The sequence below is a fragment of the Plecotus auritus genome (assembly GCF_963455305.1).
Source record: "Plecotus auritus genome assembly, chromosome: 6".
NCBI lineage: Eukaryota > Metazoa > Chordata > Mammalia > Chiroptera > Vespertilionidae > Plecotus > Plecotus auritus.
Window position 1 is genome coordinate 175,582,881 of NC_137773.1, and position 27,858 is coordinate 175,610,738.

Genomic DNA, 27,858 nt, shown 5'->3' on the forward strand with positions numbered 1-27,858 from the left:
CCAGCCCAGGGAGCAGAGCGAGGACCTGCAGCCTCGTTTCCCCGAGACCCTGGACGTGGCCTCGCGGGGAGGCCCCCCACCTGCTTGCCCACCCAGCGGGCACAGGACCCTGTCCACTCTCCGCACGGGATCGCCGTCGCCCTCCCCGGCTGCGTTCTCTCCGTGGTCGGAGCCTGGCACCCGGGCGCAGGTAGGGCCCCTGACCTCCGTTCTTTCCCCCGGACCTGCGCCCCCCCGCGAGCCCAGCCTTCCCCCCTCGCCCCCGAAACCCACCTCTTCCTGAAGACTTGGTCCTTGTGCAGAGAGGAGAGCGCGCTCGGGCGGGGTGTGGTGAAGGCTGCCCTTTGAAAGGCTGCGTCTGAGCTTGGCCTTGGGTAACTCCCCACCGCAGCGAGAACTAGGAGGGCACCGACCTTCAAAGTCACACGGACGTGAAGCAGAGCATCCTGCCTGCTAGTTTAGCCCACCTGCCTCAATTCTGCCTTTCCTAGAAGTATTGCCACTTAATTTTCAAAACCTGGAGAGCAGGTAGGTCACAGGCGTCCTCAGACTACGGCCCGCGGGCCACATGCGGCCCGCCGAGGACATGTACCCGGCCCGCCGGGGGCCGCTGCCTGTCCTGCTTAGCAGCCGACTCGTCCCGGGCCCGCAGTGAGCATAGGAATTTGTTCATAGTTTTTTTTTTAAACTATAGTCCGGCCCTCCAACGGTCTGAGGGACAGTGACCTGGCCCCCTGTTTAAAGTTTGAGGACTCTAGTAACTCACCCTAAGGGGAGTGGTCACGTGAACACGCTAGACTAGGCACGTGAACAAGGGGGCAGGGCCACGTGATCATGCAAGAGTCAGCACTTGAGTAAGGGGGCGGGCCGTGTGAACACGCTAGACTAGGCACGTGAACAAGGGGCGGGGCCGTGTGAACATGGGAGAGTGGGCCCGCGAACAAGTGGTAACGGGAATGGTGAGGCCACCTGTCCCTCCCTCCCTCTCCCCCCATCGTGTCTCCCAGCACCGAAGAATGAGCTCCGTGGACCAGGAGGGTTAAGCAAAAGTGGGAAATGTATGACCAGCAGATCCAGACTCCTCACGGGGCGGGGGGACCCAGTGATGGCTTGTGGTGCAGGCTGTGTGTGCTGCAAGCCTGCTGTGTCTGCCTGTGTCGTCGCCTGATGGCTCCCCCGTTGTTCCTGCCCAGCCCGGACCTGAACTCCTGCTTCTGTGCCTTCCTGCACCTGAGTCCCAGGCCGCGGCTTGGAGCCCGGAAACATTTCCTATGTCTGCTCGGCCGGTTCCTGTGCTTAGGCCGCGCCAACGGCCGTGTCTGCCTCTGCCTGTGCTCCACCTGCCTTTGTTTCCCCTGCACCCCGGCCCTGTCTGCCTGCATTTCAAGTTCACCCTCTCACAAGGGGAAGTGGTCACGTGAACAGGGGGTGGGGCCATGTGAACCCGCAGGTGGTCACTTCCCTAATGAGTCCAGCCTGGGCCTTGGCTTCCTGGAGCCCCTGGTTTGACAGCTGACAGCTGGGTTGCCGTGCCCGTATTCTGGACGCCAAAACTGAGGCTCAGAGACGAGGAGCCAAAGTCTCTACCCACAGGCCACCTCCCCCTCAACTCAGCCCAGGTCACAGGAGGCTCCCGCAGGACCCACCTGGTTGCCATGGTGTCAGAGGAGGAGGAGGAGGAGAAGCAGGAAGAGGAGGAGAAGCGGGAAGAGGAGGAGGAGAGTCCTGAGAAGCAATCCAAAAATACACACCAGCCGGCTCCTCCTTCCTCGCTCCCTCTCTCCAGCCTGCTTTCAAGCAGCTTGGCCGGGGCCTCTTCCTGGCCAGGCAGCCGGGAGCAAAGGAGGGCAAGGAGGCAGAGGGTCCGGGAGCTAAATTGTAACTCGTGAATACTCTTTTCTGCTCGCACAGGGACCCCCTTAATTCTGAGCGGAGCGCCTGGCAGGGTGTCCCCGCAGCACGTGGAGGAAAGAGCAGAGGGCTCGGACCCTACAGGCTGTACACGTCCTGGCCGCCGCGGCCCAGCCTGTGCCCGGAGGGACCTCTGAGCTGCCGCTTCTCCCTCTATAAACTGTCACAGCCCCTCTCCTGGGGGTCGGGACGCGCAGATGAAGGCGTCCACACGGAGGAGACGGGAAGGCCCTGCTACAGAGATGGAAACTCGGCGCCCATGTGGGTGAGGGCAGTGGAGCCAGAACCCGTCCTTCACTCTGAGCCACAAACAGCAACGCACGCGCGCACACGGTCCCACCACACGTGCGCAGAGGCCTGAGCGCATGCTTGCGCCAGAGCCACTTACATTCCCTGGAAGCCACCCAGACCAACCTCAGCCACAAGATCGTTCACACTCCATGGCTTCTCCGGGCCAAAGGACTTGCCATCACATGATATATTCCAGTTGGGAGCCCTGCCCCCCACCCCTCGGGGACCTGTGGGGGCCACACCGGTGTCCACGGACCAATGGGTGGATAAACAAGGCAGGTCCAGCTGTCGGAAGGAATAGCACTCAGCCTAGAAATGAGGGAGATCCTGACACGGGCCACAGCCTGGAGGAGCCTGGAGGACGTGCTAAGTGAGAGAAGTCAGTCACAGAAGGACAAGACTGGGGGGTTCCCTGTGCTGAGGCACCTGGGGAGGTCAAGGTCAGAGAGAGGAAGAGAATGCTGGGAGCCAGGGGCTGTGGGAGTGTGTGTGTGGGGGGGTGTTTCCTGGGATGGTTTCCATTTGGGAAGACGAGAAGGTTCTGGAAGTGGAAGGTGGTGATGATTGCACAACAATGTGAACTTTTGTGTAAATAAACTGTACCCTTAGGAAGGGTGACACCGTAAACTTTGTTACGTGTATTTTACCACAATTACAACAACTGTTTTACTGTCTCTGGGTCTTTTCACTGTTCTGGTCAGAACAGAATGCATTTGCATGAACAAGATATAGAACACACATTCTGTGATCTTGGCGAGGCCTCATGTGAGCTCAAAGCTTTGCATTTAAAACTGGCGTCACACAATATGATGATGAAGAAGAAAATTCAAAATTTTAATTATTAGCATTAATTTTATCAGTATGTATTCAGAATACCAATGGTGTACATTTTTACTTTTCACTTAAAACCACATTAGCCTGGCCTGTGCGGCTCAGTGGTTGAGTGTCGACCTATGAACCAGGAGGTCATGGTTTCATTCCATCAGGGCACAGGCCTGGGTTGCTGACTCGATCCCCAGGGTGGGGCGTGCAGGAGGCAGCCAATGGATGATTCTCTCTCATCATTGACCTCTGTGTGTGTGTGTCTCCCTTCCTCTCTGAAATAAATAAAAATATATATTTTTTAAAAAGCAAATTAAATAGGAAATTAAAAACACCAGGACGAGTCAGGAATGGAAGGACTGGGACGAGGCCCCGAGATCAGGAGCGCCCAGGGTGCAGGAGGACTCAGCCCGGTTCTCGCCCAGCACAGTATGTCCCTCACGGCGGCCTCTGTGGTGATGGGTCTGCACCCATTCATTCACCGTTCCTCCCTCGGCCGTGGGCACTGCCCCCTTCACCAGCCTGGGACAGGACGCAGGAGATGGAGGTCAGATCAGGGCAGGGAGGGCATTGCAGGAGAGACGACAGCGTGGACTGGGTGGCATCACCAGGGCTGCACGCCCCCAGCATGGGCAGTGCGAGGCCCACGGAACAAAGACAACGTCCCTTGGCCTCCGTGCCTCAGTTTCCCTCACAAGAAAACAAAGTGCACTTCTCCAGCTCTGAGGTCGGGGATCGGTCTCACCTTCCCCACAACAGGAGCCCTGGAGCCCTGCCCTTCCCTCCAGGAGGGTGTGGGCGCCCCCTGCAGGCAACCAGAGGAAAGGGGCCGGGCCTCCCTCCGCTCCCCTTAACAAAGCCTTTCTGGGTGTGTCTCTTCAGCTATCTCTGCCACCTGTCTGCGGGCAATACGGTGACACAGCCACAGTGGTCCATGCACAGAGGGCCCGGAGCCCCCGGGTTCGTGAGATGGGGCCACACACATCAGCGGCAGAGCCCGTCCCGATTCCCGGCCCAGCTCCGCTCCATCCCGGACGAAGGGAGCGCAGGCCTGGCTCTGGCTGTGACAGGGGAAGGGTGTGCTGGGCTGGCCCCGGGGGCACTGGCTGGCGGCAGGGACGGCTCTACCGTCTGCAGTGACAGGAACCGGCCAGCAGAGGGCGACATCGTCTGCCGCCTCCCAAGGCAGGCAGCTGGGCTGGGGGAACCACACCTGGTCCCCTTCAGCAGGGTCAGTGGGGGGCTGAGCGAGGGCTCTGGGGCCAGGTGGGCACCCAGCGTCCCTGGGAGGCCTGCTCTGCCTGCCACTCTGCAGACGGGGCCCCGCTGGTCGCCGCACTACGCAGGCCGAGCCCTCCGGGAGCTGGACGTCAACAGACTCAGTCTCATGGCTTTGGAGGGGCGGGGGGGATGCCCACCTGGTGTCTGCACCCGTCTAAGGGGTCAACCCACCTGCCACTTCAAAAGAGCGACTCCAAGGGCCCCTCCTCACAAGCAGGAAGCACGCAGGTGACCCTCTTATGGGAGCCACCTGACCAGGACGCTTCTCTCTCCCGCTGGTCCCTGGAGTCCCCCCGCGCCCCCCCCCCCCGCCCCCGCCGGAGCTGCTCAGGTTTCCCCGCAGGAGGGGCCAAGGGGCCTGTGGGGAACGTTGCTGGTTGCCGGTCGGCCTTCCATTTCCTCCGCAGGAAAACGGGGGGTTTGCAGGCCTGGCCCAGGCCCAGAGGCGCAGTCCCCCACTTCCAGCGCTGGGCGGAGCCCTCCCTGCGACCCTGCGGCCATGGCGGAGGCCAGCCTCTCAGCAGGCCCGTGGGGGGGCGGGGAGTCCGATGGAGGCCGCTCACTCACTCTCCCGCTGCCCACCCCCTGGACGGCCCGCCCTACACGGCCGTGGTCTGGCTGAACCGCAAAACCAGTGCGACTCGGTCCAAGGGCCTCACAGGCGGGTGAGCGGAGGGACGGCGCCTCCCCTGCGGCGCATCATGGCCGGGGCGGTGCCTGGGAAACAGCAAAGGCCCCGTCCTCGGCGCTCAGGGCCGCCCAGGCCCCAGGGCGCGTTCCCTGCCGGGACGAAGCTGTAGTGATGGATGACGCAGCAGCCGACACCGCGCTGCTGCTGTGCGGTGCCGACCTGCCCCGGGTGGTATGCGCACCAACGTGGGTGAGGGGCGGCCACGCTGCGGGCCTGTGCCTGGGGTGGAGGGGGGCGGGGGGGGGGGGCACTTCCAGGTGAGGCCAGGCCCCTGAGCAAGCCGAGCCTCCCTCGCCCTTGGACATCCTACCTGGCCCATCGCTGCCGCCTTCAGTTCCCACGGGCGCCAGGCCAACACCCGGCCATAAAGTAACACAGTCCAGGCCTCGGGCCGCGGCAACTGGGGAACCAAACTCCACATGCCCTCCACGCTTCCCGGGGCGGGAAATGGCGTTAGAAGCGGGGACCCACTACAGACAGTCCTCGGGTTACATCGGGCAGACATTGCGTGGTTACCTCGCCATCTCCCATTTATTTATTTTTTAAAAAAAGTTCCGTCATTTTGACGTATGTACATATGTGCTTTATGTTCGTTATTTATTTATCACAAGTAAAGGTCAGCAATTGTTATCTTCCTTCTAAATTCTTTCTACTGTTTCATTCCTGCTGCATCTGTGCTCCACGTGAGTGACGCGGGTGCTTATTACGTCGCCGTAGGAGCGGATCTCCGACGTAACCGGAGGACCTACTGTGTGAGAACCCGACAAAACAAACCCAACAGGCGGGCCGCAGACAGACACCGCGTCCCCTCAAAAACTGATTGATAAGGAGGTCTACAAGCAACCCGCTGTGCTTTTGGCGCCACGGCTCCCCATGGAAAGCGAATGCCTTCAAGACTTACATCGGGCCTGGCTGCTGAGCTCCATGGTTAGCGTGCTGGCCTGCGTACTGGCGGATCAGGCTTGGATTCCTGGTCCAGGGCACGTACCTGGGTTGCCGGCTCACTCCCCCGAGCCTGGGCTGGATGCATAGGGGAGGCAGCCAATCAATGCATCTCACATTTTGCTCTCCCTCCCTCTCTCCAAAATAAGCCAATGGAGCCCGGCTGGTGTGGCTCAGTGGTTGAGGATTGACCTATGAACCAGGAGCTCACGGTTTGATTCCTGATCAGGGCACATGCCCGGGTCAGGGGCTTGGTCCCCAGTGGGGGGCAGGCAGGAGGCAGCCAATCCATGATTCTCTTTTGTCATTGATGTTTCTATTTCTCTCCCTTCCTTTCTGAAATTAATAAAAATATATTGAAAAATAAAAACCAATGGAAAAATATTCTCGGGTGAGGATGAACAAGACTTGCATCTGGAGAAGGAAGGGCCCAGGGCATGAGGCTGGCCAGGACCACGGGCTGGTCGCTGGCTACGATGCCGTGAGACATGTGAGTGAGCGACAGGCTTCCTAGAATGGTCTGCTTTTCGTCCCGGCTCCGGTTCCCCAGTTCCTTAGGGTCTGAGTGTCTGCCCAGCCGTTTGCCCCTACGTCCTGTTGTTTACGTGTAACCTGCAGAAGGCGGGGTTTGCAGAAGGTCTATGACATCGAAGCTGAAGTTCGCGCACCGCATCTTGTCTGCTCATTGTCACGCGCAGGCCCCTCGGTGCGTGGGGTCAGCGGTCTGCAGCCGGGTGCCCTCGGTAGGCAGGAAGGGCTTGCTAGCATCTTATCTTAAATGCTTCCTCACATTATGCTGCGGCTAAAAATGCGATTCTAAAGACTAAGCCAAAACACCCCCCAAATATTTATGCTATAGAGCAGTAATGTGAAAGGAGAGGGATCCAAAATAGACACAGCAGAATATTACCAGGCAAAACATAAGCAGGTGGGACAGAACCAGTCAGAACTGCACTTGGCAAGTGGAGGCTTGGAGAATAACTACCTTCCTCCCCACATTAGTTTTCAATTAGGCAAATGCTTTGTTTGTTTTGCTTGGAAGGAGTCACCACTTGGTGAAAGTTTGTAGGAAACATTGTGTGCACAGACTTACAGCTCAGGAAGTGTGGAGGAGCAGAAGGCAGTGGCTGTAGGAGTCTGGACACAAAGTAGCGATCGAGCCCGGCTGGTGTGGCTCAGTGGTTCAGCATCGACCCATGCACCAGGAGGTCACGATTCGATTCCCGGTCAAGGGCACATGCCCGGGTTGCGGGCTCAATCCCCAGTGTGGGGCGTGCAGGAGGCAGCCGATCAATGATTCTCTCCCATTACTGATGTGTCTCTCTCCCTCTCCTTTCCTCTCTGAAATCAATAAAAGTGTACTTAAAAAAAATAGTAGCGATCGTGTGTTGGCTGAGTCTCCCCTGACTTTCTGAACAACCAAAAGAAAGGGAGCCGTTTCTTTCCAGTGACGGGTAGGACCATCTGCGGGTCTGCGTGGGATCGGATGGGTCCTGACGAGGGCCCTGCGTGGAAGCGTCACTGCAGCGTGAAGGTTCCAGGACCACCAGCCCAGGCAGCCCCTGGATGTGCCCCCCTCCTGGGGGCCGAGAAACAAGGTCCCGCGAGGCCCCTGGCGGGACAGCCCGCTCTGTGGAATAAATTCCCACGGGTGGCCCACACACCAGTCGTGGAGTAGATGAGACAGGGACGTTTTCCAGCAAACAAACCCATCCCTGCCCAGTCATTTCTTTAAAAGAAAACAGGAGGGAAGAGAAAGGAGCCATGGGTGTGAAGGCGGACTCGGCACATAGTTTATTCCACGTGGCGCTAGTTCAGGCATCGACCCCACAGCCAGCGGGCCCTGAAGGCAGTCCCCCGCTCTCGCGCCTCCGCTCCTGCGTCTGGGTTCAGCAGGCTTCTTCATTTGGCACACATCCCACACCCACAGAAGGCTTTGGGGAGGGGGGCTAGGGCTGTGACTGCCCCCCGAACCAAAGGCACTTAATGTTAAAGATAAAGCTCAGTAGAGTCACCCACAGACTTCCTGCCTGTCCAGAAAGCTGACCTTAAACCCACAGTCATGGCCCATGGGAGTCGTCATAACAGCGTGAACGACGCTCTTGTCCTTGAAAAACAAAGTGCAAGTGACTATAAGACTCAGGCCACCCCCCCACCCCCCAAGAAGCCTAAGAGAACTCTTACTTTACATGATTAGAATTACGCAAGGTCACACATGGGGAGCAGCTCAGAAATGACCTGTCATACACGCCCCTGTGAAATCACTCTCGACTCTGACGTGTAGAACTGGGGAGCCTCAGAGGCCCCAGCACCCCCTCCCTGGCCGACGGTCACTGTGGACCTGGGGTCTAACCCCAGACAGTGCCTGGGGAGAGCACAGCCCCCGAAGCCTCGCTCCAGGCTCCCCCACCACCACCACCCACACACACACACACTTTAGCTGTCCCCCAAAGGGAAACATGGCAATGGTCCCGAACCAGCACCGACGGTCACGTGCGGGTGCAGGTCAGCGATTTGGTCTCATAGGCGGTTCCTTTGGCAGTTGGCGGGTCCGCCCCACCCCGGATGTCTGTACACGGGTGGCCCGTCCTGCCCAGGGAGGCCGAGCGTGGGTTGGACACGCCTTCTCCTGGGCCTGGGGCGGCTCTGGGCTCAGCTGGTGATGGGCAGGTGGTCGGCGGCGCAGCGGAATCCCAGGTTGGAGGCGGAGCTGTCGGGGGTGTTCTGGCTTCGGGCCGCACAGCGGTACCTGTAGCAGTAAGACTGCAGGAGGAGAGAGTTTGAGCAACAAGAAGATGTCAGGGTGAGCGCTCTGAACAGTAAAAAGTGAATGGACGAGCCATGGTTACCACCGGAGGCTGGCGGGCAGCCACTGCACCCCGTGTCTTTACGTGCTATTTAATGACCAGGGCAGAGTCGAGACGGAGTGTTACACGAGAACGGCAGGGCACAGCACTGCTTGTGGTGCGATCTCGACCTAGGAATGGCGAATGCGGAGAAAGGCCTGGGGTTCCCACGCCCACAGTATGACCTCGGTCCCCTCGGGCGGGCTCTGTCTCCCACGCTGAGCCGTGTGGACGCGCTCAGAGTCTGCAGGCTTTGCTGGAAATAGTGGCAGAGTGTAGTCAAGGGCCGGGTGTGTGTGAATGGGACCAGAGGTGGGCAAAGTCCCGGCGTGCTCTGAAGACAGGAACGTGCAAAGTCTGGCAGTAAAGGCTCGTCTCAGCCCCGGGACTGGTCAGGCGGGGCCGTCACAGCCGGCGGGCAGGATGGCGGGTGCGGGAGCTCTGGGTATCGGACGTGGGTGGGATGGGACGTCCAGCACAGGCTGGGACCTGAGACGGTGGGAGACAGACCACGACACCCAGGGCAGGAGGGTTACCACAGCGTGTGACGCCCGGGACATACGGAATAATCCACGTGGGAAGAAGAAAATACAAGTCACCAAAAAGGTGGGTAGAACAGGGACCGGTTGTTTTCTTCAGGAAGCAGAGGATGCTATTTTCACTTCCATGCTGCTTTTTGCTTTCTAATTTTTAATGCAATGGAAATGTTCTGTTTGTAAAACAAAAAGCTTAAAATCAGGGACAAACAAAAGGGCCGGTCCTTTCTTAGGTCAGAGCAGCCCCCAAACCTCTCTGAAGTCAATAAAAATAGATTTGAAAAAAAGAAAAAATCTCCCCTGAACTAAATGACTGTGCAGAACAGCGCCCAGTCTGTGTTGCTGCAAGGGAGCTGGGGGCCAGGGCCCGCGCAGGACACCGGGTTCCCTTCAGGCACGCTCAGGGAGCACCCACTCCCACGCAAGACACCGGGTTCCCTTCAGGCGCGCTCAGAGAGCGCCCACTCCCACGCAGGACACCAGGTTCCCTTCAGGCGGGCTCAGGGAGCGCCCACTCCCGCGCAGGACACCGGGTTCCCTTCAGGCACGCTCAGGGAGCGCTCACTCCCATGCAGGACACCGGGTTCCCTTCAGGCACGCTCAGGGAGCGCCCACTCCCGCGCAGGACACCGGGTTCCCTTCAGGCACGCTCAGGGAGCGCCCACTCCCATGCAGGACACCGGGTTCCCTTCAGGCACGCTCAGGGAGCGCCCACTCCCGCGCAGGACACCGGGTTCCCTTCAGGCACGCTCAGGGAGCGCCCACTCCCGCGCAGGACACCGGGTTCCCTTCATGTGCGCCCACTCCCATGCAGGACACCGGGTTCCCTTCAGGCAGGCTCAGGGAGCGCCCAATCCCGCGCAGGACACCCGGTTCCCTTCAGGCACGCTCAGGGAGCGCCCACTCCCGCGCAGGACACCGGGTTCCCTTCAGGCACGCTCAGGGAGCGCTCACTCCCGCGCAGGACACCGGGTTCCCTTCAGGCACGCTCAGGGAGCGCCCACTCCCATGCAGGACACCGGGTTCCCTTCAGGCGGGCTCAGGGAGCGCCCACTCCCATGCAGGACACCGGGTTCCCTTCAGGCACGCTCAGGGAGCGCCCACTCCCATGCAGGACACCGGGTTCCCTTCAGGCACGCTCAGGGAGCGCCCACTCCCATGCAGGACACCGGGTTCCCTTCAGGCGGGCTCAGGGAGCGCTCACTCCCGTGCAGGACACCGGGTTCCCTTCAGGCACGCTCAGGGAGCGCCCACTCCCGTGCAGGACACCGGGTTCCCTTCAGGCACGCTCAGGGAGCGCCCACTCCCACGCAGGACACCGGGTTCCCTTCAGGCACGCTCAGGGAGCGCCCACTCCCATGCAGGACACCGGGTTCCCTTCAGGCGGGCTCAGGAGCGCTCACTCCCGTGCAGGACACCGGGTTCCCTTCAGGCGCGCTCAGGAGCGCTCACTCCCGCACAGTGCATTCCTTCCGAGGAGGAGCAGGAACCAAAGCGGAAGTGGCCTGATTTTAAGTGTCCTCGCTGCTCTTTCCCCAAGTCTACTTTCAGCGCCAGGAATGGTTCTTGATGGTAGCTCTCAGTGGCTGGAATATGGGTCATTTTATTAATTAAGAACAGAGGAGGAGAAGGACCGTGTGAGCCATTTCATCAGAGGGGCCAATTCCTGTGAAACGGGCCTCAGTGTCCTGCTGAGAACGGGGCCCGGGCTCGGGAACAATCCACTGAAGATTGCGGCCCGCTCCCTTTGGGCCCTGAAGCCAAGCGGGCGGCAGCGTGGCTTCGGCGAGAGGAGGACTCTCAGGGATAAAGGAAGCTTTCAGGTAACTGTAGGTCATTATAAATAAAACCATCACAGAAAACCACAGCAGCCAGGTCGGGGGTTCCCCGCGTCGCTCTGGCCACAGACAGCAGGAGCCTGGCGTCAGGCAGGGGGTGGGGGGAGGGAGGTTGCCTCCACACTGGGGCCGGGCCGAGCAGAAGGTCCCACGGGATGAACCGCCCACATTCATCAGGACACACGCTGCTGCTGGAACCGTCCTGAGAACGCCACACGTGTTACCTCACTTCACCCTCCCGAGCACCGGGGGTCAGTGTTACGAGGGTCTGACTTGCACGCCTGAAGGGAAACTGAGGCACGGGGATGCTGAGTGTGCCCAGGCCCCCAGCCGGGAAGGGGTGGCGGCAGATGACAGCCGTGGAGGCCACGTGCCTGGCTCTCTGTGCCCCCTCCTCCGAGGGAAGCTGCAAGGAATCAGCAGCACTCACTCAGCCATGCACACTGCACACTGGCCCCGGCCCAGCCAAGGACGGCCCCGTCTCAGCAAGGTGTCCCTATTCAAAGTGGAGTACATGGCTCCACCTCTGCCTGGCTCCCACCTATGCTGAGAGCCATTTCCAGGGCTCTGCCTTAGGAGCTAGGAATTCGGCAGTGGGACCCGCATTCAGAAGGGGAAACGACCTCATTACAACAGAGATGGCGAAGGGTGGTGGGGTTGGCAGCAGCCAGCTCTTACAGAGTCGCGACCACGAGCGAGGCCCTGTATCACGTGCTCACATATGTGGGTCCATTCATTCCTCGTAAGGACCCTACAGTAGGTGCCACTATGACGTGCATTTTACAAATGTGACAAGTGAGGCTAGAAAGGTCAGGTTCCAAGGGCACAGACTAGCAAGGAGCAGTGACAGAACTTCAACCCAGATCTAATTCCAGAGCCCCCATCTTAACCTGTACGCCCAGAGTCCTTACAATGGCTACTCGGAACACCCCGGGCACTCCGCTGGACCGAGCCGCCAGCTCCAACCTGAGGCTCAGCCCCGGGCAGCCACTCCCCTCCCCAGGCACCGCTCATATCAGAGCCGCTCCGCACCCAGAGCACCAGAGCTTCCACACGGTCCATCAGCCCCCTCTGACCTCCACCTCATCTCCTCCGAGAACGCAGATGCACACGCATCCCGATTCACAGGGCTGTGCTCAGGCTTTCCTGCTGGAAGAGCCCCGCCCCCCCCTCCCCAGTTCACGGGGCCACAGGTCTCTCAAAGGTCCAGACGCCACACATGGGACCTGGCTGACAGCAGGTCGTTCACAGCCTCTGCTTCCGGTGCCACTGCTCCCCACGCCCACGCCCAGACCAGAGGGGATTACGACGTTGCTCGGGATCCATGGGGTCAGGTCTGCATTGGCAGGAGCAGGGGGGCGTCATGGGCTGATGTTCACAATGGACGCGTGCACCTGCCATGAGACACCCCACAGGGCTCGGACTCCACTCACCTTATGGCACATGTAGGAGCCACCTTTCTTCACCCGGTCCTTCCCGGAGGGGGGCCCCTTCTGCGGAGGAGAGGAGAGCTCCTGAGTCCAGAGAGCCGGCTGCCTCTCACTGGACGGAGTATGTTCAGTCTCACCAGCTCCCTCAGGGTGGCCTACACCCCACGTGCACTCCAGCCAGGGCCTTGCGCCTGCACCCCTGCACCCCCCCAAATCCCCACCATGCCCTAAGGCCCAGCCCCACCTCTCAACCCACAGCACTTGTCACCTCGATGACTGGGATGCTGCTGCGGCACCCCATGTCACCCGGACACCACCCCCGTGACCCCGCTCCCCCTGATCTGCAGTCACCCGCACCCTAACTGGCCTGCTCCACCAGCCGGCGGCCTCTCTGAATTAGATCTTCACAGCCTACTGTGCAACTCTAATAAACCTTTTGCTGACCGAAGGAAGGAATTTGCTTTTTATTTTACTTATTTATTTATCTACGTACTTATTTTTTAAATATACTTTTATTGATTTCAGAGAGGAAGGGAGAGAGAGAAATAGAAACATCAATGATAAGAGAGAATCATTGATTGGCTGTCTCTGTACGCCCCCTACTGGGAACCAAGCCCGCAACCTGGGCAAGTGCCCTAACCTTGACCTCCTGTTTCCTAGGTCGACGCTCCCGGGCACACATGCTGCCAGGTGAGATCAGAGACGGACTGAGCGTCCCCCTGGGGAAACCCCGGGACTCACGCGAGAGCACCAGAACCCCCTCAGAACCACGGGGGCCCCTGCCCAGCGGCCAGGCCTGCTGGGATATACTCACCGGGTTAAGCGCCTCCTCAGCAGAATGGTGCACGGTCCACCAGTCTGCCGTCCACTCCCACGCGTTCCCCACTATATTGTACAAGCCGTAGCCGTTGGGAGGAAAGGCATCAACCTGAAGACACACAAGGGAAACCGCAGTCATGCTACTCACCTCGCTGAGAGACCACTGTGTGTCGCCCTGGCTGGTCTGGCTCAGTGGATAGAGCGTCGGCCTGTGGACTGAAGGGTCCCAGGTTTGATTCCGATCCAGGGCACATGCCGGGGTTGCAGGCTCAATCCCCAGTAGGGGGTGTGCAGGAGGCGGCCGATCAATGATTCTCTCTCATCATTGATGTTTCTATCTCTCTCCCTCTCCCTTCCTCTCTGAAATCAATAAAAAAAAAACAAAAAAAAAAAACCCAAACAAACCAAAAAGAAACCTCTGTGAGCAGAAACGCACTAGCCAGGGATGGGCAAACTTTCTGACTCGAGGGCCACAATGGGTTCTTAAACTGGACCGGAGGGCCGGAACAAAAGCATAGATGGAGTGTTTGTGTGAACTAATATAAATTCAAAGTAAAGGAGCGGAGGGGAGAGCAAGAGAATCCTCTGCTCTTTCGGCTCTGCGGGCCGGAGAGAACAGCCGAACGGGCCGGATCTGGCCCGCGGGCCGTAGTTTGCCCACAGCTGGACTAGGCACTGTAACTTCCAAGTCTGAACACTAATTTTTATCCCAGCAAATACAATGTGGCCAGCGTACAAATAAAAATAAAAGAGCTATTTTCCGGCTTGAGCTCTCCAGGGAATTCAGAAACCGAAGGAGAGTTTATACATAGTCCCCTGGAGGGAGGCCAGCACAGTTATTCCTAACGGAGAGACTAGTACTGATCATAAGTCAGACCTGTATCTGACAGGGGGGAGAGGTGAGGGGAGCATGTTACACCTTCAGAAGCTGAGCAGAACCACCACATTAGACCCAATGGGAGCCTGTCCTCAGAGCTGAGCTGTGCCGGCTACAGTGTCTCAGCACTGAGTCCCCACGCCAGCTCTGTCCCCGCAGCCAGCGCCACTGACCACCGTCCTCAGCGTCGCGAGCCGAAATGGGCGGGACGCACCACACGCCAACAGGGCCTGAGGGGCAGAATTCCAGCCTTGGAATTTTCTCCCTTATACTCCTCTTGTTTCCCAAAGTTTCTACAGCAACTATCACCGAATCAGAAAGGAAAGACGTTATAAAAACACTGCCTGGTTGGTCCTGGCATTTGCTGTGTGCACAGTGGCTGGACGCGGGGCGGCACATGGGGCAGAGGAGCGAGGTGGTCACCCATCCCTCGTCTCTGGTCCCCGGAGCTGCCGCCTCGTCCGAAGCCTCGCTACTCACAGGCGCGGTGCCTCGGAAGCCATCCTCGCCGGTGTTGGTCACAGGAAACTCGCCCTGCCAGAGGTTGGCATAGTGCTGGCCCCTCGGCTGCAGTTTGTTGCCCCAGGGGAAGAGTCTGCCGGGAGAGATGCAGGCGTCAGCCGTCAGCCTGGCCAACGGGTGTCAGCCGGTCCACAGGCCTCAGCCGGCCACCGGCACCAGGTGCCCCACAGGCCTCAGCCCGGCCACCAGGATCAGGTGCCCCACAGGCCTCAGCCCGGTCACCAGGATCAGGTGCCCCACAGGCCTCAGCCCGGTCACCAGGATCAGGTGCCCCACAGGCCTCAGCCCAGCCCACGGGTGTCAGCCAGCCCACAGGCCTCAGCCCAGCCCACGGGTGTCAGCCAGCCCACAGGCCTCAGCCGGCCACGTGGCCAGCAGGGATGCAGTGAAAGGGAACACCGTTCACGTGCTCTGAGTGAGCGACATGATTTTAAATCCTAAATGTACAAAAATGAGCAAAGCTTCTACTCAGGGTTTTGTAACTTCCGCACAGCTAGTTCGCATCCAGGTCCCACACCTGTCTGCCTGGGTGCTCCCTGGAAGCCCCCTGGACCTAGGGGACCCGCGGGAGGCTGGGAGGGGACCCGGGCTGGACCCCAGGGCAACACCGGCACCGTGGCCGCACGCTTTAGAGCGGCCTCGCGGCTCTAGGAGCCTTTCCCACAGCGAGTTTCACGGCTCTCGGCTCCTGCAGCAGAGAAATGCTGCTTCCAGAGAAGCCCGAGTAAGAAACGCTGGCGGCCGCGGCCACGAGCCCTGGGAGGCCAGTGCCACACCAGCCCTGCCTGCGGGCGCCATGGACGCAGGAGCCGCCCGCCCCACACCTGCTGACCACGGGTCACGTCGCAGCAACTTCGGGGGCACGAGGCAAGCCCGGGACGGAAGCCTGGGTGGAGAGCGGCTCTCGAACCAGAACCAGTCCCAGACCTGGAAGAAGCCAGCACCTGTTTGGGCAAGACGGGCCATACCTGTCGTGCAGGCCCCCCCGGCAGCTGTACTCCCACTCGGCCTCCGTGGGCAGGCGCTTCCCGGCCCACGCGCAGTAGGCCGCCGCGTCGTTCCAGGAGACATGCAGGACCGGGTGGTCTGGCCTGGGGACGGCGAGCGAGGAGGGAGTGAACTGCAGGGCACAGACCAGCTCAGCAAAGCCCAGTCCCCTCCGCGCCCGACACTGACACGGTCCTGGTCCCCAAGCAAGCCGGCCCCCACCCCATGGGGTTCTGACTCCCCAGCTCCCAGCTTCCTCTTAGAAGTACGATCATTTCTTCACTGTGCGGGCTCGCCCGGACCCCACGGAGCCTCACTTGGACGGTGGGTGTGGAGAGACACCCAGCCCCCCTCTAAGGAAGGGGTGCTCCCACTGCAGGGTGCTCTCAGCCCCGTTAGGGTTCCCACAGCTGCCTGAGCCAGCTCAGAGCCACCAAGTGCTAGCCAGGGCAGGGGCATGAGGCCCAGCCATTCCAGCCTCTGCAGCAATCCTGTGGGTCTGTGTACCCCGATCCCCTGCGGGATTGGCCGGGACTCCATGGGCCCACATAGTCTTAGCTCCACCACCCACCCGCCCCTCCCACAGGCCTATCCTGGGCACTAGGACCCCAGCCCGCCACACCTGCTCTCCCTGTGTCTGCTGCAGGGCAGCAGCTGGCTGCCCCACTCTGGAGTCCAAGTCCTTGTATTTTCTAAGGGTGCAGAGGGTCAAAGGGAAGGAAGTCTGAGAAGACAGGGACACAGACACTCCTGGGCGCTGTTTCGAGTGGCCTGCGCACTCCTAGTCAATTCCTGTGCATCCCTAACTCCCTGTACATCCCTAACTCCCTGTACATCCCTGACTCCCTGTACATCCCTGACTCCCTGTGCATCCCTGACTCCCTGTGCATCCCTGACTCCCTGTGCATCCCTGACTCCCTGTGCATCCCTGACCCCCCGTGCATCCCTAACCCCCCGTACATCCCTAACCCCCCGTACATCCCTAACCCCCCGTACATCCCTGACTCCCCGTACATCCCTGACTCCCCGTACATCTCTGACTCCCCGTACATCCCTGACCCCCTGTACATCCCTGACCCCCTGTACATCCCTGACCCCCTGTACATCCCTGACCCCCTGTACATCCCTGACCCCCTGTACATCCCTGACCCCCTGTACATCCCTGACCCCCTGTACATCCCTGACCCCCTGTACATCCCTGACCCCCTGTACATCCCTGACCCCCTGTACATCCCTGACCCCCTGTACATCCCTGACCCCCTGTACATCCCTGACCCCCTGTACATCCCTGACCCCCTGTACATCCCTGACTCCCTGTACATCCCTGACTCCCTGTACATCCCTGACTCCCTGTACATCCCTAACTCCCTGTACATCCCTAACTCCCTGCGGGAACATACCCCGACCCCATTCTTCAACAAATGCTTGCTGAGTGCCCATTAGTGCCAGTCACTGCACGTGGAGCTGGTAAGAGATGCACTTTTCACCGGCCAGCGTGGCTCAGCGGTTGAGCGTCGACCTAGGAACCAGGAGGTCACGGTTCGATTCCCGGTCAGGGCACGTGCCTGGGTTGCGGGTTCAATCCCCAGTGTGGGGCGTGCAGGAAGCAGCCGACCATGATTCTCTCTCATCATTGATGCTTCTATCTCTCTCTCCCTCTGAAATCAATAAAAAGATTTAAAAAAAAGAGAGAGAGAGAGATGCCCTCTTCTCAGAGGATGGATTCTGGGTAAAACCCATCCCCTGTGGGTTTCTTTCTCCCTCAGCTCTTTCTTCTACTGTTAAGTTCAAGACGGATGCTTCCTGGGGGCTCAGCGGGCAGTCACCCTGAGAGACCCAGGTCCTGCGTGCTTGTGCCTCCCAGCTGTCCCCTGTGGAGGCTGCCACCCCGGGCTCCGAAGGCCTCCTGCCCCTCGTCCAGGGGCTACGCCCCATGCGAGCTCCACGTACGCCCGGCCCCGGCCACGCGGGCAATCACCAGGAATGTGGGCCACGGGAGCAGTGTCCTTGGCCTCGAGCTGCCACCCTGACCCAGACCCGCCCTGGGCTCAGCCTGCTCCACTTCTGCGGAGATAATTACCTCCGAGCCCCGAGACGTGCTGGCGCCCCGCTCGCGGGTTTCAGTCAGCTGGTGGCTCCAAAGTGTGTCAGCCCCAGACGAGGGGGGGGGGGGAGACAGGAGCCCTGAGCCAAGGCTGAGCGTGCACAGCGGCCACCTGGCCGGACACTGCTCCTCCGCAGACAGTGCTCCCACCGCCCCCTCGGAGAGGAGCCGCGGGCAGCGTGAGGCGGGTGGCTGGCCCGTCCAAGGGGGCGCCTTTTGCAGGACGCGTGAGGGAGGAGGGAGGCCACCTCAGAGCCTCCTGAGAGCTGCAGTGTCTGGGTCCGCACAGAACATGCTATTGCCTGCCGCTTCGTCCCCACAAGCCAGTCCGAGTCCCCCGCCCGCCCGCCTGCCCCGGCAGGTGAGCTGCACACGGCCTCGCAGCAGCAGGCTCTGCCGGGACCGAAACGCGTCGTGGGGAGCAGCCCTCACCTGTGCAGGACAGTCGAGTCGGGCCCCTCTGGGTGCCGCCAGCTGGCGCCTTTCACAGGTAACCACCAGGGAGCAGCCGCCACCTCAAAGCAACGGGAGGAGCCAGGTGAGCAGCGAGGCCGCAGGAACGGCTCAGCACGCGCCCCAACGCGCCGCGGTCTCCATGCCAACAGCGCCTCCCCGGGCACGGGAATGAAGACTCTGAGTGAATGCATCTCCACAGCGGAGTCGCTCAGACCGTACAGCACGCGGGGTCAGCACTGCCCGCCGCAGCCCCCGCAGACATCATGACCACACACCTGTTCCTGAGGTTGCCATGGCTCCCAGCCCTCCCCGCCCTGCTGACCTCTCCTGGACAAACCCCAACTTTACAGAGTCTCTGACTGGGGCCCTTGTGTAGGGAGAGACTCGGCCTGGCCCATGTTTCACACGGGTCTGTGGTGGACCTAGCGTGCCACCTGCACACACACACACACACACACACACACACACACACACACACCCCGGCGCTGAGGCTGCCTCCTCCGCTCCGGGAAGGCTGTGGCCAGGTGGAAAGGCCCATCCACGCTAGATGGGTTCGAGTGTTGGCCCATCCACGCTAAGAACCCATTTCTTAGAGCCGCTGTGCCCTGGGCACGCCGCCTGCTCCTGGGTGGACCCTCGCCGAGGTTTGGAGGGAGCGATGTCAGGCCGATGTTATTTCTTCCCCCAAGTCAGACCCAGAGGGCCGGGGACTGGAAAGGGCACCCGAGGACACGTGAACAGGGTTCAGAGCTGCGCCTCTGGGACGCGGCAGGCCCCGTTATCCTGTCCCATCGGGCCCTCGCCTCCAGGGCTATCGCGCTTCCTGCTTCCTGGGCAGACGCCACACAGCGACTCCCAGGTCAGGCGACAACTGCTCTTTTCAAAGGCAGACACAAGACACGGCCGTGGCACGGGCTCCCTGCTTATCTCATCCAATCGGCCAGCCCGGGCCTCCCGAGCAGCTCACTGTGACCCCGCCTCACCCCAGGCCCAGGCGCGCTCTCCCACCTGGACGGGTCATGCCAGGTCGGAGCCGGCAGCTTTCAACACCACGCGCTCCCACAGAGGATCCCCGGTGCCTTCAAGCCTGACAAGGACTCCCTCAGTGGCCTGAGGGCCACAGCGCCCCGTCCCGGGCAGACCTGGCAAAGGGACGGGCACTTGGACCGACCCCCACATCATGTAAGGGAGATAAACTCAGGAGAGGCAGGCACGGGAGCCATCAGAACCAGCAGGTGGAGGAACCTAAGTCTGGCATGTGAGACAGAGGGCATTTCGGGTGGATGTCCCAGGGCAAGCCGAGCTGACCACACACGGCGAAGGTCTGGTCTGAGCTGGGGCCAGGCAGGCCCTGCCAGGTGCTTGGCCTCAGGTGATCCCAACGCATCCCTGCCCGCCTGCAAGGCTCCCTCCTCCAGGGCCTCCTTCTCCCCCAGGCCCTCCCTGACAGCCGATCCACTCGCTTCCCGGAGCCCCGTCCTCGCCGCCCCCTCCGCAGCGCCTGCCTGCGGCGTCCCCGCTGAGACTGTCTCAGCTGTCACTGTGGCGCCAGGGGTGCCGGACACTCTTATGCTTCTGAATCTTTTTAACAGAGGATGCATGTGCTATCCGTTTTGTTTCTAACATATTTGATAGGAAATAATCATCAATCAGGTGAAAGAAACACAGTACACTGGGTGCCGGGTCTGTGCTGCTGCATCCCTGGACTTGGAGGCTGAGGCCAGGGAGGGACCTCTGTGCCCAGTGCTCAGGGCAGCACAGCCCTGGCAGAACATGGGCATCTCTAAAACAGACCGCATTTCAGCCAGAGAGCAACCCTTCAACCAGAGGGAGCCACGCTCACGTCCATCCCTAGGAGACGGCAAAGCACAGACCCGCGAGATGGCAGACACGAGCAGGCACGAACCGCAGGGCGCTCCAAGGCCAAGAGCTGCGAAGCCCCTGTGCGCGGGCTCAGGGCAGCGCCGCTCACCGCCCCAGGACGGCCGCTGGCTGCTGGACAGCCGGGGCCACGGCGGGGCCGCTGACACGCGAGAGCCGCTCAGGTACTCACTGCCTGCTGGATGCTGGCCTTCACCTGCTCGCTCAGCAGGCCTTCGAAGACGAAGGAGTCGCCGAACTTCTCGGCCTGCGGGAAAAGGGACAGGACCCGGGAGGGCTGTGGTCACGCGTGCCACACGGGCCATTTCTCTGGTCCAGTACACTGAGGTCTCGCCTGACTTCCCAGGGGAAACAGGAATGGCCTGAAGCACCTGGCTTCCTACCTGCAGGTGACTGTCACTCAGAGCCCATCCCGTCAGGCTCTGCGGCTGATACGAATGCCGCCGGGGAGGTTGGCTTTGGGAAGGTAACTGCTCCTGGTGGCGGAAAGCCAACCCGCAGTATTTCAGGTGGTTTACGACATACTGGCCCCTTTTCATGTGTGATTTCACCATCAACCCGTCCTTGTTCTTCCCAGATCCAGCTGAGAGCATTAAAGGGCACTTTGCTAACGCCCTGGCACATTCTAACCCACGGAGGTGTCCACTGTGCCGACAAGGGCCAAGCACGGATGGAGTCCATATTTAACGATGCGTAGTTACCACCGCTGTCTGGGTCCTCATCCACCCGCTCACTCCGTGCACGTGACCCTCTCTGCAGGCACACACCGGCCTGGCTCTTCGTGACCCTCGAATCCCGGGTTTGCTCCTCCGTTCCCACTCTTCCTGCTTATCTCCTGAACACACAGGCTCTTCCTCCAGCCCCAACACCGCGGCTCCCAGGCCCTGCCCGGCCCTGCGCTCTGTCCCCACAGCCTCTCGGGCTCCGTGCCGTCGAGAAGGCCAGGCCGGCTTGTTACAAAGACTGGCTCTGGAGGTCTGGGTGAGGCCAGGAACCTGCACGAGAACAGGTCAGCTGCCGGTCTCTGTCCAGGAGACCACACTCTGGGACCCACCACGTTCAGAGGGACAAACTCCCAAGGTCATCGCTTTAATGAAGGAAAGCACGCAATGCCTCTCACATCTCTACCCCAGGCCAGTCCTGTCCTCACGAGACATCGCCTGCCTCCTGGGTCCCTGTCCCTGCATTTCAGGCCTGACGAGTACCTCGAACTCCTTCTCCTAAAGGACTCTTCCCATCACCTTTTCTTAACCCCCACTCTTCCTCCTGGGTTCTGTGGTCCCAATAAGCCTGCGCACCTAAACCTTCATCAACACCTACCAGGTGCCTGCGTACCTAAGCCTTCACCCAACACCTACCCAACACCTACCAGGGCCTGCGTACCTAAACCTTCATCCAACACCTATCCAACACCTACCAGTGCCTGCGTACCTAAGCCTTCACCCAACACCTATCCAACACCTACCAGTGCCTGCGTACCTAAGCCTTCACCCAACACCTATCCAACACCTAGCAGTACCTGTGTACCTAAGCCTTCACCCAACACCTATCCAACACCTACCAGTGCCTGCGTACCTAAGCCTTCACCCAACACCTATCCAACACCTACCAGTGCCTGCGTACCTAAGCCTTCATCCAACACCTATCCAACACCTACCAGTGCCTGTGTACCTAAGCCTTCACCCAACACCTATCCAACACCCACCAGGTGCCTGCGTACCTAAGCCTTCACCCAACACCTATCCAACACCTATCCAACACCTACCAGTGCCTGCGTACCTAAGCCTTCACCCAACACCTATCCAACACCTACCAGGGCCTGCGTACCTAAGCCTTCACCCAACACCTATCCAACACCCACCAGGTGCCTGCGTACCTAAGCCTTCACCCAACACCTATCCAACACCCACCAGGTGCCTGCGTACCTAAGCCTTCACCCAACACCTATCCAACACCCACCAGGTGCCTGCGTACCTAAGCCTTCACCCAACACCTATCCAACACCTACCAGTGCCTGCGTACCTAAGCCTTCACCCAACACCTATCCAACACCTACCAGTGCCTGTGTACCTAAGCCTTCACCCAACACCTACCAGTGCCTGCGTACCTAAGCCTTCACCCAACACCTATCCAACACCTACCAGTGCCTGCGTACCTAAACCTTCATCCAACACCTATCCAACACCTACCAATGCCTGCGTACCTAAGCCTTCACCCAACACCTATCCAACACCCACCAGGTGCCTGCGTACCTAAGCCTTCACCCAACACCTATCCAACACCCACCAGGTGCCTGCGTACCTAAGCCTTCACCCAACACCTATCCAACACCTACCAGTGCCTGCATACCTAAGCCTTCACCCAACACCTGTGGAACGCCCACCAGGTGCCAGCTTTGGACTGGATGACAGAGCTCAAGGTCAGTATTAGAGGCGTGGCCCCGCCCTCATCATGCTCACATGGGGGCACAGACAAAAACCAAGCCAAGTGAAGAAAGCAAGAAAATAGTGACGACTTGACTTGACCTTGTAAGGCAAAGAGGAGCGAGAAAGGCTCCTTCCGCGGACTGAGCAGAGGGGCCTCCGAGGGGACGTGTAAGCCGAGATGACTCACGGATGAGAGGCAGCCAGCCACACACAACAGGGGCGGGCGCGGGGCCAGGAAACTCCAGGAAGGGGGAAACACGGGCCCCTGCGCTGAGAAAGAGGGGCGAGTCGTCCAGGAAAAGAAGCAAGAGCAGCCACGAGAGCAGGAGGGGGGCTGGGAAGCGAAGTGGGGGGACAAAGAAACTGTGACGTGGCCAAACCAGGAGGCGCTGCGTCCAGAACAGTCCTTAGCCGTCCTTGCATCTGGACCCCTCGGGCAGAGGGAAGCTGACAGGACCCCTTCTCAGGATGACATGTTTGAGTGGATAAAGTAAAATCAACACGATTACCAAGAAACTAGTTCTATCAGAGTCTTCATCAAATTTGCGCCACAGGAGTACATATGTGCTCTGTATTAATATATTAAATACAATCCCGTGGCAGGTACAATGGTCATCATTTCTAAGGAGGGGACGAAAGCGAACCATGACACGATGTCTGTAACAGCAACAATGAGACACAGTGTCTGCTTTCTGTGCGCGACAGAATCACAGGTGCTACTACTACTGAGGTTGGTTGTCTGCCCCATAACTGAAGGAAATGCGAGATCCCAGTTAGAGGGTAGGAAAAACGCAGGTGTAACTTCCCCATCCGGGGTTCTGGCTGCCCTAAATTCTGCGCCTCCCATCTTCACGGAGAACCCTGGACTAAGCTTCCGTCCCTGGGAGTCGCCTGCTAACTTCATCGGACTGTTGATGAACCTGGCGAGAGCATCCTCAGGACACGGGAGAACGGGGTCTCTGCTTCCACCAAGAGGCAGGGAAAGACACAAGCGCTCTGCCCATTGTAGGGAATGCCCAAGAAACAGAGCAACGGGAAGCCGAACCTGCACGCTGCTTCGCTGTCAAGTTATTTTTAATTAAGGAGAGAAAAAAAGACAGGGACTGCACACACGGAGGGCTGGGGTGGCGTCCGGTGCTGAGAGAGCAGGAAAAACAGCAGCTTATAGGACCAGCACAATTGAGACACTCACAGTAACCCTGCACTGGACAGCCTCCGTCCCTCCTCCAGTCAGGACACACCCGCTCAGAACCTGGCTTCCTGGTCCAGAGACCACAGCAGGCGGCCGGCCCTGCCTACCACGGGGTCGCCTACGAGTCACAGGCATTGGAACACAACCAGGAAAACGCAAAGCTGCCTTTCAGCACCTGTCTCTTGGGAAACAGGTTTCTGGAAAAAACCAAAATGCAATTTCCTGAGCGGGAAAAGTGGCCTTTACATGTGGCCCGTTATCCCCAAAGGCCCAGTGGGCAGTGGCACTGCCAGGCATATTGAAGCACTAACACGATACAGAACAGCAAAGGGCACAGGCCCCGGGCCACACGGGCCACGCTGGCATCGCAGCTCCCCACCAACCAGCCTGCGACTCAGGGCAAGCCACTCAGCTTGCTACCTAAAAGGTGACCTACCGCACGGAGTTGCTAGAATTAAATTAGACGCTATGTATGCAAAGTGCTTGGCACAGGGCTGGGCCCACAGGAAATGTGGTGGGAGCAAGCTGTCCCTCCCCACCCTGACCCGTTACCTCGGTCAGGTAGCCGGTGGCGTTCACGAACCTCTCGAAGTCCGCGTTACTGACTTCGTAGGCGTCCATGTAGAAGGCATCCACGGTGACTCTCCTGGCGGGTGCCTCCCCGTCCTGCTTGATCTGAGGGTCATCCGTGCCCATCGTAAACACGCCGGCGGGGATGGAGACCATCTGCAGTGTGGGGGGAAGGCGCCCGGCACACAGTGACCACCCCGGATGGAGCAAACCCCACAGGCGGAAATCACTGTCCAGTACACCGAGGAAACGGAAGGACCAGTCACAACCAACGCAAACTCTTTAGAAAAGGGGTTTCTTTGGTCAAAGCTCTACACATAAACGCGAGGGTCTGCCGTGGAAGCGGGTCTGGCTACAGCCCCAGCCGGCCAATGACTGGAGTGCAGAGTCATGGAGAGCATTCCACTTCAACATGTGTGGGCTTTTATCCTTCAGCACCCTCTAGTTTCTTTTGAATTATTGTTAAAAGCAAATGTAAAAATGCCAGACGTAATGTCTTTAAAAACCCACGGCATGAGTGTGGGCCTCCCATGAGAATGGAAATGTCTTAAGTCGCTGGGATGGAAAATCTAAAGAGCCTAAGGGGCCATGTCTCGTCCCCATGCCCTTGTCCCAATTATTTCCTAATTGCAACTCCTTGGTTCCCATTATCAACAACCACGGGTTCCTGCTTCGTATTCCCACCCACTGTCTTCGCTAGCGGCTGCCTTCAATTCCGTGCCTGCGTGTCCCAATGAACACGGAACTATGTTCACTTAAGACATGTGGGTCATAAATGTCCTATTACTTGTCTTCAGAAATCAGGCTTGACGACTCCCGTCCCCTGATCCCAACAACAGAGGTCACCAGTCCTGCTGGGTCTCCCAAACCTCCATCCCTCCGGCCTCCCCCCGCCTTTAATATATCTTATTGATTTTTTTACAGAGAGGAGGGAGAGGGATAGAGAGTTAGAAACATCAACCCGCTGCCTCCTACACACCCCTTACTGGGGGGATGTGCCCACAACCAGGCCCTTGACCGGAATCGAACCTGGGACCTTTCAGTCCGCAGGCCGACCCTCTTTCCACTGAGCCAAACCGGTTAGGACCTCCCCGCTCCTTTAACCCCAGACACTGCAGTTGCCTCACCATTGGCCTTCCTGTCTGGCCTCACACTCCTTGCTCCTAAGAGCTCTCGACCCTCCACTCACTCATCCATTCCCCACACCCTGAAGCTCTGCCGAACTTCCTGCAAAGCCAGGCTCCTGTCCCGGATGCGGTTTCTGACAGCTCTGTTTGTAACAGAAAGATAAACAACCTCAGTGCTCATCAGCCGTGAACCGGCCAAGAGAGCGGCTGCTGTTGACGAGCCCTGCCCTGCCCACGCGCTGCAGTGCCGGGGACACCGGGACAGCAGGTCCTGGCCCGCAGGCTTCTGCAAGATCCGACCCACCAGCGGGCGATCAAGTCAGGGACGCGGAGGCCGGATTCCTTCAGTCCACGAGGGAGGAACCAGCCCTTAGACCCCAACCCCGTGACTTAAAATTCTGAGTATTCCTTACTGAGACAGGGAAAGGGGCGGGAAACAGGGGGTGGGGAGGATGAGGGGCAGCTGGCCTCCAAGTAAATCCCCCGAAGCTGCGCGCAGACCCGGAGCAGCGAGGACGCCGCCTGGAGCCCGACCTGGAGGAACGACGTGGGTGTGGCGGCCACCTTTCCCCGCCCCCCGCCTGCTCCTGCCCGCAGAACCGTGGACCCCACACGCCGCCCGGGATCGAGAGAGCACCTTGGCAGGCGCGGGAGGCCGCGGGGCAGAACCCGGGCCTGGCGCGTTCGCCTCCCGAGAGTAGCGGTGCGCGGCCGCCGCGCTGCCGGGGACCCCGGGCCGCTGGGGGGCGCCGCAGCCGCACGAGCCAGCGAGGGACGCCGTGCCAGCGCCCGTCCCGACCTCCGCGCCCGCCGCCGCCCCGCCCGGCAGCGCGAGCATCGGCAGCAGGACCACCAGCCCGAGCGCGGCGCGGCGCCCACCGGCCGACCCCAGCGCGGGCGCAGCCATGTTGTCCCGTGCGCCACGTGATTTTGTGGGTCACGTGGCTCCGCCCTCCTTAAAGGGGCCGGTCCCGCGGGCTGACGCGCCTTGGACGTGACTTTCCTACCTGCTCGCCACCTCTCTCCAGCCCCTTCATTTTGGCCACGCTCCTCCTGGGCTCTGCTGACGTAGAAACATGACAAAACCCCACAAAAATCCTCCTGGCCTTCCACAGACTATGCGCCCCGTTATTATTTCTTGGCTGAAAAAATTGTGATCAAATTTACTTAGCACTCGCCATGGGCCAGGCACCACGATAAGCACTTCACTCTTTGAAAGTTCATTTAGCCCTCACAACGACCCTGTAATATTGGGTACGCAGAGCAATTAAGTGACTTGCCCAAGGTCAAAAATGAGATTTAAACCCCGCCGCACTGGGTCTCATATCTCTCTATGGGGGCAGGTACAGCATTTTAGCATTCAATGCTATATCCTCCGAGCCTACAACAAGGCGAGGTATGCATACATGCTCCACAAATATTTGTTGAATGACCGAATGAATGATCGAAAGAATAAAAACCTTCAGACTGTGAAAAGACAACATCTGAACATCAACATTCCTCAGATAACAGTGCTTAGAACATTTGTTAGACCGACCCTGGAGGGCAGGGCCTTTGTCCCAGCAGAAGCTTGCTGCCTGCCTGGCAGTATGCAGCTCATGCAGACATTTAGGCTGTGACGCCCCATCTTCATGCCAGGAGGGACTGATCCATGCATGGAACAGCATCTCCATGCAAGGGTTTGCGAAGATCCATTTGAATTCAGTCAACAAGTGTTTATTGAGGAGAGTGTTGCGGAGCACGATTCGAGGCACGGAGGGAACAGCAGGGAACAAACAGATGAAAATTCTAGTCCTTGTGAAAAGGACATGAAAAATCTTCTTTAAAATGTAAACTACTTCGAACATTGCTTGGCATCTAGGAATAGCTCAAAATTATTAGTTATGACTATTACAATTATCAACCTATTTGATATATAAAATGAGCATGTCAATGCATTTTTAAAGACAATTGGACACTATCCCTTGGGTATTTAGACAGCAAAAGTGGGAAGTCCCGAGCGGCAGTTTCCCTCATGAGGCCTTGGTCAGAGTCCTTGAAGTCACCTGATTGAAAGCCTTTTCATTTAGGCTTCTTAGTTTTTGTTTGTTTGTTTGTTTTTTTACAAAGAGGAAGGGAGATGGAGAGTTAGAAACATCGATGAGAGAGAAACATCGATCAGCTGCCTCCTGCACACCCCCCACTGGGGATGTGCCCGCAACCAAGGTACATGCCCTTGACCGGAATCGAACCTGGGACCCTTCAATCTGTGGGCCGAGGCTCTACCCACTGAGCCACACCAGCCAGGGCTAGGCTTCTTAGTTTTGCTA

General features: G+C 59.2%; 1 protein-coding gene across 1 annotated transcript; it reads right to left on the reverse strand.

Annotated features, from left to right (window-relative positions):
• Positions 1-7,701: 7,701 nt before the first annotated feature.
• On the reverse strand, positions 7,702-26,461 carry SUMF1 (sulfatase modifying factor 1). The gene is made up of 9 exons (XM_080677021.1): positions 26,187-26,461; positions 24,405-24,578; positions 20,407-20,481; positions 18,330-18,412; positions 15,775-15,897; positions 14,765-14,879; positions 13,403-13,516; positions 12,592-12,651; positions 7,702-8,701 (listed from the first exon to the last, which is right to left on the reverse strand). The coding sequence occupies exons 1-9, from the start codon at positions 26,454-26,456 to the stop codon at positions 8,591-8,593; spliced, it is 1,125 nt and encodes a 374-aa protein (XP_080533147.1). The 5' UTR covers positions 26,457-26,461; the 3' UTR covers positions 7,702-8,590.
• Between the last annotated feature and the right edge of the window lie 1,397 nt (positions 26,462-27,858).